General features: G+C 44.8%; 1 protein-coding gene across 1 annotated transcript in view; it reads right to left on the bottom strand.

Moving 5' to 3' along the window:
• Positions 1-19,257, bottom strand: part of LOC144504073 (parathyroid hormone 2 receptor-like) — a 162,725-nt gene extending 143,468 nt beyond the window's left edge. Inside the window, exon 1 of the mRNA XM_078229238.1 lies at positions 19,192-19,257. Within this exon, the coding sequence (XP_078085364.1) occupies positions 19,192-19,257 (66 nt within the window). The remainder of the gene's footprint in view (positions 1-19,191) is intronic.
• Between the last annotated feature and the right edge of the window lie 836 nt (positions 19,258-20,093).

The following is a 20,093-nucleotide window of genomic DNA, read 5'->3' as shown; positions in this document are numbered from 1 at the left end:
CCTGGGCACACCCTTGCTCCTCATGTCCCTATGATGGTATTGGCGGGACAGTCCTCTGAGGAGAGATTGGTTTAACTGGGCCTGTACTCACTCGAAGTTAGAAAGATGAGAGGTGGTCTGACTGAAACATATAAAATTCTAACAGGGCTGGACAGACTAGTTGCAGGAAGGAGGTTTTCCCCGATTGGGAAATCTAGAACCAGGGGGGCACAGACTCAGGATACAGGGGTGGACCATTTATGACTGAGATGAGGAAACATTTCTTCACTCAACGAGTAGTGAACCTGTGGAATTCTCTACCACAGAAATCTGTGGAGACCAAGTCACTGAATGTATACAAGAAAGAGATAGATACATTTTGAGATTTTAATGGCATCAAGGAGTATGGAGAGAAAGAAGGAAGATGGCATTGAGATAGAGGATCAGCCATGATCATAGTGAATAGTGGAGCAGGCTCGAAGAGCTGAATGGTCTACTCCTATGCCTAGTTTCTATGTTTATGACAGATGGACTTCAGGAAGCCGACTCCATTGTCAATGGTAAGATGCTTTCTGTTAATCGCAGAATCACAGAACTATAATGGCTCAGAAGGAAGCCATTAGGCTCCTCGTGTCTGCACTGGCTCCCCAAACAAGCATTATGAGTGCCATTCCCCTGCCTTTTTCCAGTACCCCTGTGCATTGTTTCTATTCAAGTAATCATCGAATGCCTCGATTGATCTTGTGTCCACCACACTTCCAGGCAGTGCATTCAACACCCAAACCATTCATTATTTTGAAGCTTTTTCTCACGTCAATTTGCTTCTTTTGCAAATCACATCAATTCTTGATCCTTTTATGAGTGGGAACAGTTTCCCTCCCATCTATTCTGTCCAGCCCCCTCATGATTTTGAACATCTCTATCAAATTTCCTCTTAACCTTCATCTCTCCAAGGAGAACAGTGCCAGCCTCTCCAATCTATCCTCATAACTGAAGTTTCTCATCCCTGGAACCATTCTTATAAACCTCCTGTACATACTTTCCAATGTGTTCACATCCTTCCTATAGCGTGGTGCCCAAAACCGTACACTATATTCCAGCTGAGGTCTAACTGATGCCTTGTAAAAGTTCAGCATAACTTCCTTGTTCTTGTACTCCACGCTCCTATTAACATGCTAACTGGGGGTATTAGGATGCAAAAACATTCTTAACACTAGAAATGTGTAATTACAAATAAATTAATTGTGAAATTACAAAGTGAAATTAAATAAACCACAGTGAACCTATCAGTGATCAAGTCACTGCAGCATCCTGTGCTCACAAACACTCCAGTACAAAGGCCTCCCGTGTTGCTTTGGAGGAGGCAGGTTGCTCCTCTCTCCAGCTCTATGATATTAAAGAACATGTTGGCAGCCTCATTATGCATGGGGAGCAATCTCAGACTGCAGCCTCTGCTTTTCCACAGGGGTAGCCATTGTCACTGGGACATGTATCAGAGACAAGGACTCTGATGGAGTGGCTGTGTAGTTAGAAGAGGATGGGGGTGCTGAGATGTTCTCCTGCACCCTTTGCACTAACTTCCAGAGCTTCAGGTTGGCCTACAGATGGGTTAGCTGGAGCTGGCTATTGGGGTGCAGCAGTCATCATTTCCAGCAATTGTTATGCCAGTGAGATCATCCTGATTTATATTTTTGCAAAATATACTTTATTTTAAGATATCTGAAAGAAACATTACAAACATTTCAAAATGGCCACAGAGTGCAATAATATTCAGGTTCCCTACATATATCATGTTACACTGAGATGCATCAATACAGTCAGAGAAACATTACAGACATTCCACAATGGTCTTTCCAAATGGTGGAAAAGTACTTGAGTTGTTTACCTAGATCAAGTTGCACTCTGAGATGCTTCAACACAATTGTGATTCATGTAATATTCACTGTGTACATAGAATCCCTACATTGCAGAAGGCTGCCATTTGGCCCATCGAGTCTGCGTTGACCACAATCCCACCCAGGCCCTATTCCCACAACTTTACCCTGCAAATCCCCGACAGTAAGCAGCCTCACAACACCAGGTTAAAGTCCAACAGGTTTATTTGGTAGCACAAGCCAGAAGCTTTCGGAGCACTGCTCCTTCATCAGGTGAGTGGGAGTTGTGTTCACAAACAGGACATATAAAGACACAAACTCAATTTACAAGATAATAGTTGGAGTGCGAGTCTTCACAGGTAATCAAGTCTTAAAAGTACAGACAATATGAGTGGAGAGAGTATTAAGCACAGGCTAAAGAGATATATATTGTCTCCAGCCAGGACAATTAGTGAGATTTTGCAAGCCCAGGCAAGTCGTGGGGGTTACAGATAGTGTGACATGAACCCAAGATCCGGGTTGAGGCCGTCCTCATGCTACCATCAATCCCCCTGACACCAGGGGCAATTTAGCATGGCTAATCAACCTAACCCGCACATCTTTGGACTGTGGGAAGAAACCGGAGCACCCGGAGGAAACCCACACAGACACTGAACTGAGGCCGGAATTGAACCCAGGTCCCTGGCGCTGTGAGCAGTGCTAACCACTGTGCCATCGATCTGAGTACACAGATCTTAGACAGCGACCTTCCCCCATTGAGATGGATATATTTTTAATTTTTAAAAAAAGGGGATATGGGGAACAGGTAGAGAGGTGGATTTGAGACCAGGGAGAGATCAGCCATGATCTGATTGAATGGCAGAGCAGGCTCAAAAGGCTGAATTTGCCTACTTCTGCTCCTAATTCCTGTGTTCCTATTGCACCTCTTCAGCGGCTGCCCCAAGCTTTAGTGCATTCCTCAGCACTCGGCTTTGGAATGTGCCCGTCTGCAACACTCGGTCGGGCCACCTCTTCACTGGAAAACCAATCGGCTTCAGGCAGAACAAAAAGTGTCTTTCACCGAGTTGATGATCCTCCAGCACCAGTTGATGTTTGCCTTGATGTGTGTCCCTGGGAACAGCCCCTGGAGCACAGAGTTGCTCAGGATGAACCTACTCTCTCTCCAGTCTTTCTTTGCAAATGCACATTCCACAAGGAGGTGGACAACGGCGTCTTCCCCACCACAGTCACCTCAAGGGCAACATGCAGATGGGGTGAAACTCCAGGTGTGTCAGAAGAATCTGATGGGAAGGGCCTTTCTCACCGCCAGCCGAGCTAGGTCTTAAACACAGGTACTCCATAGGGATCAGTGCTGATACTTTGAGTGGGCTGCTCCTGGCTACTGAGTGAGCCTTTGAGCCACATTGATTTGCCCTTACAGCTGTGAACACACAGTGTAAGGTTCATGTGTGCAGCATGATGCATGGTCACATCCTGCACGAGGAGTATAAAAAGGGCAGGTGGAACAGCAAAGGTTCTGCATGTGGGTGTCTATCAATCATCCCTTGAGGCATTATGCTAATCTGAGTTAATGCAGAGTATTGTTAGCCGTTGCTGCTGCCAACATGCTGCCACCTCAATAGCTGTGAATTGTGAAGCTTTTCTCGCCTGTGTTCCTCCATTACAAGGTGAAAGAGCAACAGTATCCTCAACACTTTCCAATGGAAGGCCCACATTGGGCCATCTCTTCCAGTGTCAGCAACCAGGTCAGCTGTTATGACAGGCAGTGCTCTGTGACTCTCGATTGACGTCTCCTTCCAGGACCAACAGCCTTTTCACCCACTCCCTGCTTCACAGCAGGAACTCCTTACAGATTGGCATCTTTATAGTCCACCAGAAACTTGTTCCCCATGCAGCATCCACCTCTCCATCTCTACAGCTTCCAGGTTGGCCTGACTCCAACCCACACCTGCCCCCAACCAGAATGCAAACCATAGAATTCCTATAGTGCAGAAGGAGGCCATCTGGCCCATCAAGCCTGCACCAACAACAATTCCACCCCCAAGTCCTATCCCCGTAACCCCACATATTTACCCTGCTAATCCCCCTGGCACGAAGGGACAATTTAGCATGGCCATTCATGACTAAACACATTGATGAAGGAAAAGCGGTAGATGTGGTTTACATGGACTTCAGCAAGACTTCGAGAAAGTGAGAGGGCATGGGATCCAAGGGGCTGTTGCCTTGTGGATCCAGAACTGGCTTGCCTGCAGAAGGCAGAGAGTGGTTGTAGATGGGTCTTCATAAATGACCTGGATGAGGAAGTGGAGGGATGGGTTGGTAAGTTTGCCGACAACACGAAGGTTGGTGGTGTTGAGGATAGTTTGGAGGGATGTCAGAAGCTGCAGCGTGACATAGATAGGATGCAAGACTGGGCGGAGAAGTGGCAGATGGACTTCAACCCGGATAAATGTGTAGTGGTCCATTTTGGCAGGTCAAATGGGATGAAGGAATATAATATCAAGGGGAAGACTCTTAGCAGTGTAGAGGATCAGAAGGATCTTGGGGTCCGGGTCCATAGGACTCTTAAATCGGCCTCGCAAGTAGAGGAGGTGGTTAAGAAAGCGTATGGTGTGCTGGCCTTCATCAATCGAGGGATTGAGTTCAGGAGTCGGGAGAGAATGATGCAGCTTTATAAGATCCTCGTCAGACCCCACATGTGCTCATTCTGGTCGCCTCATTACAGGAGGGATGTGGAAATTATTGAAAGGGTGCAGAGAAGATTTACAAGGATGTTGCCTGGATTGGTTGGCATGCCTTATGAGGATAGGTTGAAGGAGCTCGGTCTTTTCTCCTTGGAGAGACGAAGGATGAGAGTTGACCTGATAGAGGTGTACAAGATGTTGAGAGGTATAGATCGGGTGGATTCTCGGAGGCTTTTTCCCAGGGCTGAAATGGCTGCTACGAGAGGACACAGGTTTAAGGTGCTGGGGAGTAGGTACAGGGGAGATGTCAGGGGTAAGTTTTTCACTCAGAGGGTGGTGGATGAGTGGAATCGGCTGCCGTCAGTGGTGGTGGAGGCAAGCTCGATAAGGTCTTTTAAGAGACTTCTGGATGAGTACATGGAACTTAATAGGATTGAGGGTTATAGGTAAGCCTATATATAGCCTAGGTAGGTCAGGACATGACCGGCGCAACTTGTGGGCTGAAGGGCTGTATGTTTGTGCTGTATTTTTTCTATGTTCTATAATCAACCTAACCCACACATTGGTGGCACTGTGGTTAGCACTGCTGCCTCACAGCGCCAGGGACCCGAGTTCAATTCTTGGCTTTGATCATTGTCTGTGTGGTGCTTGCACATTCTCCATCTATGTGGGTTTCCTCCGGGTGCTCCGGTTTCCTCCCACAATCCAAAGATATGCGGGTTAGGTGGATTGACCATGAAAAATTGACCCCTAGTGTCAGGGGGACTAGCAGGGTAAATGTATGGGATTATGGGGATAGGGCCTGAGTGAGTTTGTGATCAGTTCAGACTTGATGGGCCAAATGGCCTCCTTCTGCGCTGCCGGATTCTATGATCTGTGGAAGGAAACCGGAGCACACGGTGGAAACCCACGAAATGAGACAGAGGCAGATTTCATACTTTTGCACGCAGGCCTTGGGTACAAAAATCCAAGCCAAGGTAAGGCCTTGGCATTGCCAGTTACTGAGAAAGGTATTTTGTGAGCTGGGTGCCTGGCAGTTCAATATTTATGAAGGTCTGGATATTCTATTAACTTCCATGGCTGCAATCGGGAAAAAAAACTTAATCTATTAAATGCCTTTGAGGCATGGACTGATTTTGATAGATTGAGAAAGATGGATGGTTATTCCATAGAGAAATATATCACGGATTTTAATAGACTTGAAAAGAAATTCAATTTGGAAATTTCTTGTGCAGTGAACTTGTTGATTGTACTGAAATTTCACACACAGATAGCGCCTGGTCTTAATTGGAGTTGGATTCTCAGAAAGAGACACAACATTTGGACAGCAAAGAGCAGTAGTGGTTAGCACTACTGCCTCAGGGCCAGAGACCCAGGTTTGATTCCTGGCTTGGGTCACTCTGTGCAGAGTCTGCACGTTTTCTCCGTGTCTACGTGGGTTTCTTCCGGGTGCTCCGGTTTCCTCCCACAGTCTGAAAGACATGCTGGTTAGGTGCATTGGCCGTGCTAAATTCTCCTTCAGTGTACCCAAGCAGGCGCTGGAGTGTGGCGACTGGGGGATTTTCACAGTACGTAACTTCATTGCAGTGTTAATGTAAGTCTACTTGTGACACTAATAAATCAACTTAAAATTTGAATCACACGTCTGATGCTTTAAAAAATAAATCCTGAGACAGCAGTCATTTGCAGTAGCCTTCATGATACCCAAGGGGTTTTTGGTTGAATCACAAGAAAATAGGATTCCATGGCCGCAGCTTTTCAAATTCAACCAGCTTTAGGACATGGGTGCCAGTACAACAGAAGAATGATAGGCAGAGGAAATAAGAAATTTTTGACATATCTAGCAGGTGACACACTAGCCAAATGAACCCCAGGAATGTCTGGGGAACTGTTAACAGCTTGGCAGATGTGACATGTGTTACAAGAAAATTATTTTCTTTAAAGGGAAAGGTACAATTTCCAATGCCTCATTATTGGCCCTATTTTAATCAATTGTAATCTCATTAAGACACTGGAAAAATTGCCAGCTTGCATTCCGGCCCAGATGGGATAAAAGGGAACAAAATCTCACCACCACCTTACACATCCTCCCCCCCTCCCCCCCGCATCACCACCCTGGCACTCCACAGCATATTTCCCAGTGAAGAAGGGGGCCTGCCATTGGCCGGTGACAGAATTCCCCAGTCCAGTTGATGCCTAGAAGGTTTTCGAGTGCCCCATCCTCTCTACCATCAGGGAACATTTTGCGGGGGTTGCCATCAGCAGGATCAGAAGATCCCATCAGCAGGAAAAGTCGGAAAATATCAACCCCCATCTCTTGTTGACTTTTACCCTATTACTCCGCAAACATTACTGAGATGAGACATCAGAAAAGTAAAAAGACAAATTCAGCTAAAAATTAAAATTTATTCCAAGTAGAGGCATAGAGGTTTACAGCATGGAAACAGGCCCCTCGGCCCAACTTGACTATGCCATCCAGTTTTTTACCACTAAGCTAGTCCCAATTGCCTGCATTTGGCCCATATCCCTCTCTACCCATCTTACCCATGTAACTGTCTAAATGCTTTTTAAAAGACAAAATTGTACCAACCTCTACTACTACCTCTGGCAGTTAGTTCCAGACACTCACGATGCTTCGAGTGAAAATAATTGCCCCTTGGACCCTTTTGTATCTCTCCCCTCTCACCTTAAACCTAATGCCCTCTGGTTTTGGACTCCCATACCTTTGGGAAAAGATGTTGACTATTTACCTTATCTATGTCCCTCATTATTTTATAGACCTCTAAGATCACCCCTAAGCCCCCTACACTCCAGGGAATAAAATCCCAGCCTATCTTTATAACTCAAACAAATAGAAAAACTATTTAAGCTATTTTTTTTAAAAACCCAGACCACTTACTTTTCCTTAACGTAGCTTCAAACTGGAGAAAAACAACTTACCAATCAGCTCTCTCCCTTCCAGTATCTACTCTAACTCTAGGTCTTATTGTCTGTCTGCCCCAGTGTCCTCCTTTTGCACTCTCCTAAGATGCTAACCACTATTACGGCTCTCTCTCCATGCTTTTCATTGAATTCTTGCCTCTCTCTGTCTCCACTCTTTATTGAAGTCTCACCTCTCTCTCACACTCTTTATTGAGGTCTCTCCATGCTCTTCATTAAAGTCTTGCCTTTCTCTCATCGCTCTTCACTGAAGTTTCACCTCTCTCTAGCATGTTTTACCCTTTGAAAAGCCCTGGATGACTGATGGACACGAACTTAACACTTTTTAGTGATGCTTTCCATGCCAATGCTCTAATAGGCATTTAAGTATAGCTGGGTAAAAATGGAAAGTTTTTCTTAAATCATTTGTGGGACATGGATGTTGCTGGCTGGCCAGCATTTATTGCCCATCCAAGGGCAGTTGAGAGTCAACCACATTGCTGTGGCTCTGGAGTCACGTGTAGACCAGACCAGGTAAGGGCAGCAGATTTCTTCCCTGAAGGATATTGGTGAACAGCTGCTTTTTCCAACAATCAACAATGGATTAATGGTCATCAGTAGATTCTTAATTCCAGATATATTTTATTGAATTCAAATTCCGGTACCAAAGGAAAGCCAGGCAGCGTGCCTTAATGACTATTTTCTGGTGGCTCTGACATCCATCATTATGAAGTGCTTTGAAAGGTTAGTCATGGCACGAATCAATTCCAGCCTCCTAGATTGCCTGGATCCACTACAGTTTGCCTACCGTCGCAACAGGTCCACAGCAGATGCCATCTTCCTGGCTCTGCACTCAACCCTGGAACACCTGGATAACAAAGACACTTATGTCAGACTCCTACTTGTCAAATACAGCTTAGCCTTCAACACCATTATACCTACAAAACTCATTTCCAAACTCCTTGGCCAGGTGCTCGGCTCCTCCCTCTGCGACAGGATCCTGAACTTCCTAACCCACAGACCGCAATCAGTAAGAATAGGCAGCAACACCTCCTCCACAATCATCCTCTACACCGGTGCCCCACAAGGCTGTGTCCTTAGCCCCTTAATATACTCCTTATACACCTGTGTGGCCAAATTCCCTTGCAACTCGATTTTCATGGTTGCTGCTAAGAACATAAGAACTCGGAGCAGGAGTAGGCCATCTGGCCCCTCCAGCCTGCTCCGCCATTCAATAAGATCATGGCTGATCTTTTTGTGGACTCAGCTCCACTCACCCACCCGCTCACCATAACCCTTAATTCCTTTACTATTCAAAAATGTATCTATCCTTGCCTTAAAAACATTTAATGAGGTAGCCTCAACTGCTTCACTGGGCAGGGAATTCCTCAGATTCACAACCCTTTGTGTGAAGAAGTTCCTCCTCAACTCAGTCCTAAATCTGCTCCCCCTTATTTTGAGGCTATGCCCCCTAGTTCTAGTTTCATCTGCCAGTGGAAACAACTTCCCTGCTTCGATCTTATCTATTCCCTTCATAATCTTATATGTTTCTATAAGATCTCCCCTCATTCTTCTGAATTCCAATGAGTAGAGCCCCAGTCTACTCAATCTCTCCTCATAAGCCAACCCTCTCAACTCTGGAATCAACCTAGTGAATCTCCTCTGCACCCCCTCCAGTGCCAGTATATCCTTTCTCAAGTAAGGAGACCAAAACTGTACACAGTACTCCAGGTGTGGCCTCACCAGCACCTTATACAGCTGCAACATAATCCCGCTGTTTTTAAATTCCATCCCTCCAGCAATGAAGGACAAAATTCCATTTGCCTTCTTAATTACCTGCTGCACCTGCAAATCAACTCCTTGTGATTCTTGCACCAGTAGTCTATATATAATCCAACCCTCAGCTGTATTTTGATATTTGTTTTAATCTATTTAAAGTGAGGTTTGCATTTACAGTGCATTATTTCCCATCTCATGTGGACTCACCACATAAACACAGTGGCTACAAGAGTAGGTCAGAGGTTGGGAATACTGTGGCGAGTAACTCACCTCCTGACTCCCCAAAGCCTATCCACCATCTACAAGGCACAAGTCAGGAGTGTGATGGAATACTTCCCACTTGCCTGGATGGGTGCAGCTCCAACAACACTCAGAAGCTTGACACCATCCAGGACAAAGCAGCCCGCTTGATTGGTACCACATCTACAAACATCCACCATCGACACTCAGTAACAGCAATGTGTACTATCTCCAAGATGCACCACAGCAATTCACCAAAGATCCTTAGACAGCACCTTCCAAACCCATGACCACTTCCATCTAGAAGGACAAGAGCAGCAGATAAATGGGAACACCACCACCTGCAAGTTCCCTTACAAACGTGGAAATATATTGCAATTCCTTCGCAGTCGCTGGGTCAAAATCCTGGAATTCCCTCCCTAATGGCATTGTGGGTCAAGTAAGTGTCTATGTATGCCCTGTTTGTGAACACAACTCTTCTCTCACCTGAGGAAGGAGCAGCGCTCCGAAAGCTTGTGCTACCAAATAAACCTGTCGGACTTTAACCTGGTGTTGAGAGACTTCTTATTATGCTTACCCCAGTCCAATGCTGGTATCTCCACATGATTGTGGGTCAACCCACAGAACGTGGACTGCAGCAATTCAAGAAGATAGCTCACCAGTACCTTCTCAAGGGCAACCAGGAATGGGCAATAAATGCTGGCCAGCCAGCGACGCCCATGTCCCACGAATGAACAAAAAGAAAATCTCATGTTGTTTCATGGAGCATATTATTGGGGATAAATCCAGGTTACATCTGAAACTGTTCTCATAACTGCCAACTAATTCCACTGGCACAAGATATGAATTAATTCTGATTCACCCCTATCCTGTAGTCAGTGCACACTGTGGGTGGGAATGGGAGTTCACACTACCAACTAATCTTACGCCTTGGGATTTTAGTGGGGTCAGTATATTTTGAGTTAAAACAGCTTTCAGCTTCATCGAACAAGAATGCTTCATCAAGCAAGTCTAATGCAAGGATGAGGAATTGAGGAAATATATACGAGGGCCATATCTTGAGGTACTGGGGAGATAATGGGTACAATTCATCATGTCCTCCCGCCAGTTGGAAACCCAGAGTGTTTCCTGTTGATGTCACGGTGGGACTCACCCACCTTAACCAATTAAATTTATGCATAACCTGAAACATGCCAACCAGCCTGGCTTTACATATATCAGGGAGCCATTTTTAAGGGGCACCCCGATCTCCGCACTGACAGACAAGTCCCCCTCCCCCACAAAATGGACATGGCCAACCCTGCTGTCTGGGAGAGCACCCCCAACCTTTTAGCACAGAGGGGCATCCTCCCCACCCCCCTGAAAATAATGGGTCAACCCTCGCCCCTACACCACCCAGGCATGAGGGTGAGCTGACCTTGCCAGAGGTCTTAACCCCCACAAAAGAGAGACAGCCCCCCAACTCCCAGGACCACAAGTGCCAATGTTGCACAGGACCCTGGTGCCTTGAATTCTAAGAGGGGCAGGGAGGTAAGTGGTGTGCCCATATGCTCCTCTGCCAGGGTGCAGAGAGAGAGAGAGAGAGTCCCCCAAGGCACCTGGGATTTGGGTTGGCTCGAGCTGGGGGAAAGGGCTTGACCTCGGGACTCTCCCTGGGATGGGGATCTAGTGGCTAGATCTAGTTTTAGGGGGGTGGGGAGGATGCCCCTCTGTGCTAAAAGGTTGGGGGTGCTCTCCCAGACAGCAGGGTTGGCCATGCCCATTTTGTGGGGGAGGGGGACTTGTCTGTCAGCCCAGAGATCGGGGTGCCCATTAAAAATGGGTCCCTGATATATGTAAAGCCAGGCTGGTTGGCATGTTTCAGGTTATGCATAAATTTAATTGGTTAAGGTGGGCGAGTCCCACCGTACAGGTGTTGTCGACATCAACAGGAAACACTCTGGGTTTCCAACTTGTCCTTGTTGCCCTTGGAAAGCTGCTGTTCAGTTTCAAGATGGTGAATTCTGACACCATTCTGAGTTAAGATATTCATTATTACCCTTGTACTCTGAAACCTTTGAAGTGCCCTGGTCACTTAGACAACAATGCCCCTTCAGCACCAGGAAGCCTTCAAGATCACCACAGAGGAAGTAAAATATGAAACCCGTCAATCAAAGGCTGAATGTTTATAAACATTGGGGCTAGATCAGATATTTTACGAGGTGTAACTTCCTCTTCGCTAACTGCAGTGGTTACAAAGCACTTTGGGGAGGCAATGGCATTATCACTAGACCATTAAGCCAGAAACTCAGCTAATGTTTTGGGGACATGCTTTCAAATCCCACCACAGCAGATGGTGGAATTTGAATTCCATAAAAGATATCTGGAATTAAGAACTTACTGATGACCATGAAACCATTGTCGATTGTCAGAAAAATCCATCTGGTTCACTAATGTCCTTTAGGGAAGGAAATCTGCCATCCTTATCTGGTCTAGCCTACATGTGACTCCAGATCCATAGCAATGTGGTAGATGCTTAACTGCCCTTCAAGAGCAACTAGGGAAGGACAATAATGCTGGCCAGCCAACGGTGCCTATGTCCCATGAATAAAAAAAAGAAAGATGCATCCAAGAGTAAAGGGACAGAAAAATCAACAAGGCTCCTTGCTAGTGGGTAAGTAATCCATGCCTGTCAATCAAACCACTTCAAAGGATACAGACACCAAATGCTAACCTTTCAATGTTAAAAGGGCAAACTCCCGTGAAACTGACCAAAGTATTTCAAAGGGGTTTCACAGCAGCTGTGCGTTAAGAGAGAAAGCAAAGGGATCTCCCAGGTAATTCTGGCAGTCATTTCTTTAAGAGCCCATAGCTTTTAACACCTGGGACAATACCTATTGTGCAATGAAGCGCTGCTGTGATGTTGAAGGCTTCCAGAGGTCCAAGAATATCAAAGGCAGGGCAGCAAGGACAACCGTAGCCACTAGACCCCCATCCTGGGGAGAGTCCTGTGGTCAGGCCCTTTCTTCACCCAATCTCCAGGTCCTTTGAGGGACCCACCTTGTGTAGCCTGGCAGCAATAGAGGGTAACATGGGCACACCACTTACCACCTTGACAATCCATGGTGTACAAGGCGCCAGGTTCACGTTTGTCAGGACCTGCTTCAAAGCCCACCCAGTGGGCTTCCCGCTGCTGGGATGGGAGCATCATGGGAGGCTGATGAATCAGGCTTCCAGCCTGCTAATTACACTATAATGAGCAGCTTTGCAAATCAACATGCTCCCTCTCGCCTGCTCTGGACTGGAACCTGATTAGGGCCGGCAAGGTGGGCTGGGAGCATCGCAAAGTGTTTGGCACCCAGAAGGAATCCCATTTTGGGCCAAGCGTCCAACTCAACAGGCCATCAGGATTCCTGCCAGGGGCTAGCGGGCCTGGTGAATCCCAACAAATATTCTAACCGCAGTGGATTAGATAGGGTGGATAGTGAGAGCCGTTTTCCTCGGATGGTGATGGCTAACACGAGGGGACATAAATTGAGGGGTGATAGATATAGGACAGATGTTAGAGGTAGGTTCTTTACTCAGAGAGTAGTAAGGGTGTGGAATGCCCTGCCTGCAGCAGTGGTGGACTCATCAACATTAAGAGCACTCAAATGGTTATTGGATAAACATATGAATGACATTGGAATAGTGTAGGTTAGATGAGCTTTAGATTGGTTTCACTGGTCGGCGCAACATCGAGGGCCGAAGGGCCTGTACTGCGCTGTAATGTTCTATGTTCAGATTAATAAGGTGGTTGAAGAGATTAAGTGGCCCGAATAAGCATGGTAACAGAACAATCAGGAGAGTTTGAGATGGACTAAATATACATTTTTGGCTCAAAGTTAATCGAATGTCACTTTGGTGTATTTTTTGATGTAGGTTTGTGATTTAGTAATAGTATGCCTGAAATGTAGAGATCAAAGGTAGAATTTGTCTAAGGATGAGTAAATTACCATATGTTGTAGCATTCTAGAATTATGGGGAATAATATGCCTGTGTTCTCACGGGGAATCATGAACTCGATTGATGCGTGATCATACTGGAAAAAGTTGATAACCTGAGTACTCATGTCAGATTGTGTGACATGAGCTCATGAAAGACCTGGTTCTGTGGTTGCTATGGCTGATATCAATGTATTCTGGTGCTTGAAGTAACAAAACAAAGTAGAGAGGGAAGCAGTCCCAACACATCACATTGCAATTTTACCATGACATATCCAAAAAGAGATAACTTACGTTAAAAAAAGGTGCTCCTCTATTTCTTCCAGTTTAAATTTTATTTATTAGTTTCACAAGTAGGCTTACTGCAATGAAGTTACTGTGAAAATCCCTAAGTTGCCACACTCCAGGTACACGGAGGGAGAATTTAGCATGGCCAATGCACCTAACCAGCACATCTTTTGCACTGTGGGAGGAAACCCACACTGACACGAGAAGAACGTGCAGACTCCACACAGTGACCCAAGCTGGGAATCGAACCTGGTTCCCTTGCGCTGTGAGGCAGCAGTGCTAACTACTGTGTCACCGTGCCAGCCAGATATCACCACAGTTTGATGATAGTACATTCTCTGTGTGGCTCTGATCCATCCCCAAATAGAAGTTAGAATTGAGGCAGTGACAACTATATTCACAAATGATATCTTATCCAACTATTGCAACCTGACCAGAGTGGCTCCCATGTCCTACTTTCAAAATGAGAACTTGAAGGAGTCTAGATGCTTGATAAACTAGGCTTATGTTTTGTTCAATTTGCGCTGCTTATAATTTTGTATTGAAAGTGGGAAAGGCTGATGCGGGTGGTCTTGGGAGCAAGGTGTTAACATGGTCGTTGATCCTTTGGGAGGCCACAAATGGAGGCTCAAACATCACCAACAGTTTCTCCTTGCGAATTTGCAAGAGGTACCTTCTTTGCATCACTCTGATACAAACCAGAAGAGTTGGAATGGCAGCCATATTGCTACCTCTTCTTATCTACTTTACCCATACCTGTTTTACCATCAGCGTCACTTCCACAGGCACAAGCGAATGAAAGACCTGAATTTAGGAATTACTCTGGAGATACTGGTTATCATCCTCCAAAATTCTCTAGATTTGGGAAAGGTCCCACCAGATTGGAAAATCACAAATGCAATATCTCTATTCAAGAAAGGAGGGAGACAGAAAGCAGGAAATTGTAGGCCACTTACCCTCAATCTGTCATTGAGAAAAAGCTAGAATCTATTATTAAACTACATTTAAAAAATCACAATACAATCCGGCAGAGTCAATGTGTTTTTGTGAAAGGGAAGTCATGTGAAAGACAAATTTATTAGTGTTCTTTGAGGATGTAACAAGAAAAGTAAGTAAAGAGGTCCCAGTCAGTGATGGAGTATATTTGGATTTCCATTTGATGAGATGCCACATAAAGCGTTACTGCACAAGAGCTCATGATATTAGGGGTGATATATTGGTCTAGATAGAGGATTGTCTAGCTAACAGGAGACAAGTCAAGGATAAATGGATAATGTTGAGGTTGGCAAATTGTAACAAATGGAGTGTCACAGGCTATCATTGTTGGGGCCTTATTAATTTGTAAACTATATTGTTGAGTTAGATGAAGGAACCAGACAACTGTAGTCAAATGTGCTGCTGATACACAGATAGAACCATAGAATCCCTACAATTCAGAAAGAGGCCATTCAGCCCATCAACTCTGCACTGACTCTCTCTGACAGAGTACCTTATCTCAGCCATTTCCTCCACCCTATCCCTGTAACCTCACACATCTACCATGGCAAATTAATCTAATCTTCATATGTTGGGACACCAAGGGGCAATTTAGCATGGCCAATTCACCTAACCTGCACATCTTTTAACTGTGGGAGGAAACTAGAGCACACGGAGGAAACACACGCAGACACAGGGACAACATGCAAACCCCACATAGACAGTCACCCAAGGCCAGAATTGAACCCAGGCACTGTGAGGCAGCAGTGCTAACCACCAGAAATCAGGTTACGAGGTGGATATAAAGAGTCGGCAATAGGATATGGATAAGTTCAGTGAGATAATGTGGGAAGACACGAGATTGTCTATTTTGACATTAAAAACAGAAAAGCAGAATATTATGTAAATGGAAATAGACTACATATTGTTGCTAGACAGAGGGATCGGGGTCTTCATGCAAGAATACAAAAGATGAGCATGCCAGAACAGCACGTAATTAGAAAGACAAAGCAAATGTTAGCATTTATTGCAAAGGAGATGGAGTACAAGCTAGGGAAATCCTGTTACAACTGTACAGTACATTGGTGAGACTACACTTGGGAGTATTATGTTCAGGGTAGCACGGTGACACAGTGGTTAGCGCCAGGGACCCAGGTTCAATTCTGGCCTCGGGTGGAGTTTCCACATTCTCTCCATATCTGCACGAGTCTCCTCCGGGAATTCCAGTTTCCTCCCACACTCCAAAGGTGTGCAGGTTAGATTGACTGTCTATGCTAAATTGTCCCTTAGTGTCAGGGAGATTAGCAGGGTAAATACATGGGGTTACAGGGATAAGACCTGGGTGAGATTGTTGTCAGTGCAGGCTTGATTGGTCAAATGGCCTCCTTCTGCACTGTAGGGATTCTATGATTTTGGTTTCCTTACTCAAAGAGGGATCATAGAAACATAGAAACCCTACAGTACAGAAAGAGGCCATTTGGCCCATCGAGTCTGCACCGACCACAATCCCACCCAGGCCCTATCCCCATTTCCCTATATATTTTACCCACTAATCCCTCTAACCTACACATCTCAGGACACTAAGGGCAATTTTTAGCATGGCCAATCAACCTAACCCACACATCTTTGGACTGTGGGAGGAAACCGGAGCACCCGGAGGAAACCCACGCAGACACAAGGAGAATGTGCAAACTCCACACAGACACTGACCCAAGCCGGGAATCGAACCCAGGTCCCTGGAGCTGTGAAGCAGCAGTGCTAACCACTGTGCTACCGTGCCGTGATATACATGCATTGGAAATAGCACAGTAAAGGTTCACTACATTGATTCCTGGGATGAAGGGTTCATCTTAATAGGAAATGTTGAGTAGGTCGGGCCTAAATTTACTGGAGTTTCAAAGAATTTGTCTCCCTGCTATGGTCAAGATGTCATAGAGTGGCTGCAGGACATTCTTTGAGGGGCAGGGGGAAGGGTGAACAGTCAGAGATCATGGTCCATATTCATATCAATGACATAGGTAAGAAGAAGGATAAGGTCCTGAAAGCAGATTTTAGGGAGTTAGGAAAGAAATTAAAAAGCAGGACCTCAAAAGCCGTAAACTCAGATTACTCCAAGTGCCACGAGCTAGTGACCATAGAAATAGGAGGATTGAACAATTGAACACTTGGTTGGAGAATCTGTGTAGGATGAAGGGAATCAGATTGCAGAGGCTTTGGGAATGGCTCTGAGGCAGGTGGAACCTATACAAGATGGACAAGTTGCACCTTAGCAAGACTGGGACTAACATCCTTTCAGGGAGATTCACCAATGCTGCTGGAGAAAGTTTAAACTAGATTGGCAGAGGGATGGGAACCTGAGAGGGAGGTCTGATTGTAGAGAAGCTAAACTAGAAAGAGGAAGTAGCAAAGTAGTAAACAAAATTAGAAGGCAAACAAATTGAAGGCAAACATTAGATAGGATTAGAATGCAGGACAATGTTAAAAAGACCAAGTTAAGGGCACTCTACCTGAATGCATGCAGCACTTGCAATAAGGGACAAAGGCCCTTGAAGGCACAAATAGAGATAAATGGGTATGATTTAATTGAACTCACCTGAAGAAGGGGCTTGCAGCTCCAAAAGCTTGTGTGGCTTTTGCTACCAAATAAACCTGTTGGACTTTAACCTGTTGTTAAACTTCTTACTATGATTTAATTACCATTACAGAGACATGGTTATATGGTTACAGAGACTGGAAACTGAATATTCAAGGATATTTGTCATTTGGAAAGAACAGGCAAAAAGGAAACAGAGGTAGAGGAGTGCTGTTACTAAGGGACAAGATCAGTACATTAGATCTTAGATTAAAGGTTTAAGATGTTGAATCAGTTTGGGGGGAGTTAAGAAACAGTAAGGTGCAGGAAACATTAGTTTTTAATAAACCACCAAACTGTAGTGATGTTGGGCATGGTATAAGTCAGGAAATTAAAGCTGCATCTAGCATTGACAATACGATAATAATGGGTGACTTCAATTTACATAGAGAGTAAGTAAACTTAATTAGCATTAATACTACAGAGGATGAATTCCCGAAGTATGTACAAGATGGGTTTCTGGAGCAGCACGTTGAAGAACCAAGTAAAGATGGAGCTATTTTAGATTTGGTATCATGTAATGAGAAAGGTCTAATTAATAAGATTGCTGTAAACGGACCCTTAGGACATGGCCATTCATCCAAACTGGCTGTTCATCTTATTTATCAACATACTGTATTCCTTTCTCCACCCATATACTACTTTTCCCTTCCAATGTATCCTTGTCATTAGAAGAAAGAGATCCCTTAGAAATCCAGGAGAAATTCTCATGGACAAAATGTTTGGGATTTACGTGATTCACAACTCGCAGAGTCAGTTCTCATCCCAGAGCTGAATCTTAGTGGATCTATTGAGTGTTGTTATATCTACCCACAGAATGAGCACAACTGAGGGAGAACACACAGTCGATCTTAACCCAAACGCAGAATTAAAGAATAATTTAAACTTTTGACGCATCTGAATCATACAATAGAAAAAGAAGCCATTCAGCCCATCATAGCTTTGAAGACAGTCTTGGAAGGGGCTAATTAGTCTCACTGCCCTGCTCTTTCTCGGCTCTCCAAAGTTCCCCCTTCAAGAATTTATTTAATATTCTCACACGGATGAATCCAAGGTTAGTATTAATTGAAAGGTGTGTTTGCCACCGATTTTAAAAGCGTGGACAGAGCTACCCAAGAGCCCATTGCAAATATTGATGACCACTCGATTCTGTCCCCAGCTGCCCCCATACCTGACCGAAATTGTACTTTCCAAGTTTTAAAACTGTAATGTATCTATCCAAAAGGCGGCACAATGATACCGACACAACGTCCGGAGATCTTTCAGTGTTTAATTGAAGAAATCACATTCCTCTTTTAACACTTACATAATTAGATCTTCGTTGTGTGGAGGGTAGAGGGTTCAAGAAATTACTCTGGTCACTAAAGATGTGCCAATAATTACCGTTAAACTCTAATCTTCCGATAACAGGAACTATGAAGTGAGGTTGCTCTGATGCCTTTACACTGAACAGTTACTGTAGTTGGTCAAATCTACCACAAACGGTTTCAGCTGGTACAAACTAATCCCCATTTCTGTAAGCTAGTTGGGTGAAATGTTGCTATTACCGCATTTCAAATTGATAATGCCATTATTTGTATTAAAACCGCAACTCGGACCCTATCTAACGGGCATGAAGAAACCCTACTCGGAAATATACTCAATATTCTCAAGTTAAAGAGCAGAATAAAGAATAATTCTGCCACATGTGAAGTACTATATTGAAGGCAAGGTGAGTGGCTAACATTCTTGTCCATACTATGAGGCTAGCAGTGATTGGAGTTGGGCAATGCTCGTTATGAACATGCTGGTGGCTTGAACATGCTGGTGGCTTCGGCTGCTCCCCGCTTTAGCCAGAACACGTTGTTCCCGATCCTTACCTGTGGATTGAAACCAATGGAGCAGCACATCATTCCCAGGGCACTCAGAACAGATTGCCCCCTCATCCTGCAGCCACTGGCTGGGGCTTTAGAGATTAGAAACAGTCCCAGTCACTGTCCATCTGCGACAAATTAGATTTTCCAATTCCTCAAATCCTTTTCTCAGCACTTCGAAAACTTGCGGAGGACACGGGTCAAAGTTGGGAGAGCGGCAAAGGTGAGGAATATCAGCTTTTGTGCTTTGAAAATCCCAACAGGTCGCCCTAGTGGTTTCGGCAGCAATGACCGTTCATTCTTCCTCCGAACTATCCATCAGTCGACTGCTGATCTTTCTCCATAGAGTGTTTCCAATTATCAACTGAAAGAGTTTAAACATAGAGCAAGAAAACATAGAGGCTCCCCCGCCAAAAAAAAAAGTTTACCTACTCTGGGTTTAAAATAAGCCTCCTCGCCGTTTCTGAACGTCAGGACAGTAAGCAGTTGGGAAGATGTTTTGCTATTGAAAGCAGCTATTCTGAAGTCTTCTGTCTTACACGTGGGGAAATGTAAAGACCCCGATTCTCTCCTCATTCATAGTGTGATATTCAGATCAGAGAAGGAATTATAAGGGTGTTGATTGTATTAACCATAGTGCCATCTCCTGCATAAAGAACGCCATTACTCAAGGTAACGATGAATGGAAGAGAATACACTCGATGATTCTTCGGTGTAACAGGCGGAAAACAATGAACCAGTTTTCCTCTGTTTAAAAACAAAGGATTGTTTTAAAATTGTCAGAACAGGGGGATTAGTTCCTGTGATTGCAGTTTCCTTAGTTGCAAGGAAGACAACAGAACAACCAAAACACTTGGAATCGTTTTTGTTTGCATGTTGTCCAAACAGCTGCTATTAATGTTGAAAGC

The sequence above is a fragment of the Mustelus asterias genome, chromosome 14 (genome assembly GCF_964213995.1).
Source record: "Mustelus asterias chromosome 14, sMusAst1.hap1.1, whole genome shotgun sequence".
Classification (NCBI taxonomy): Eukaryota; Metazoa; Chordata; class Chondrichthyes; order Carcharhiniformes; family Triakidae; genus Mustelus; species Mustelus asterias.
The sequence above is the reverse complement of the archived record's forward strand: the minus strand, read 5'-3'. Positions and strand labels throughout refer to the sequence as shown.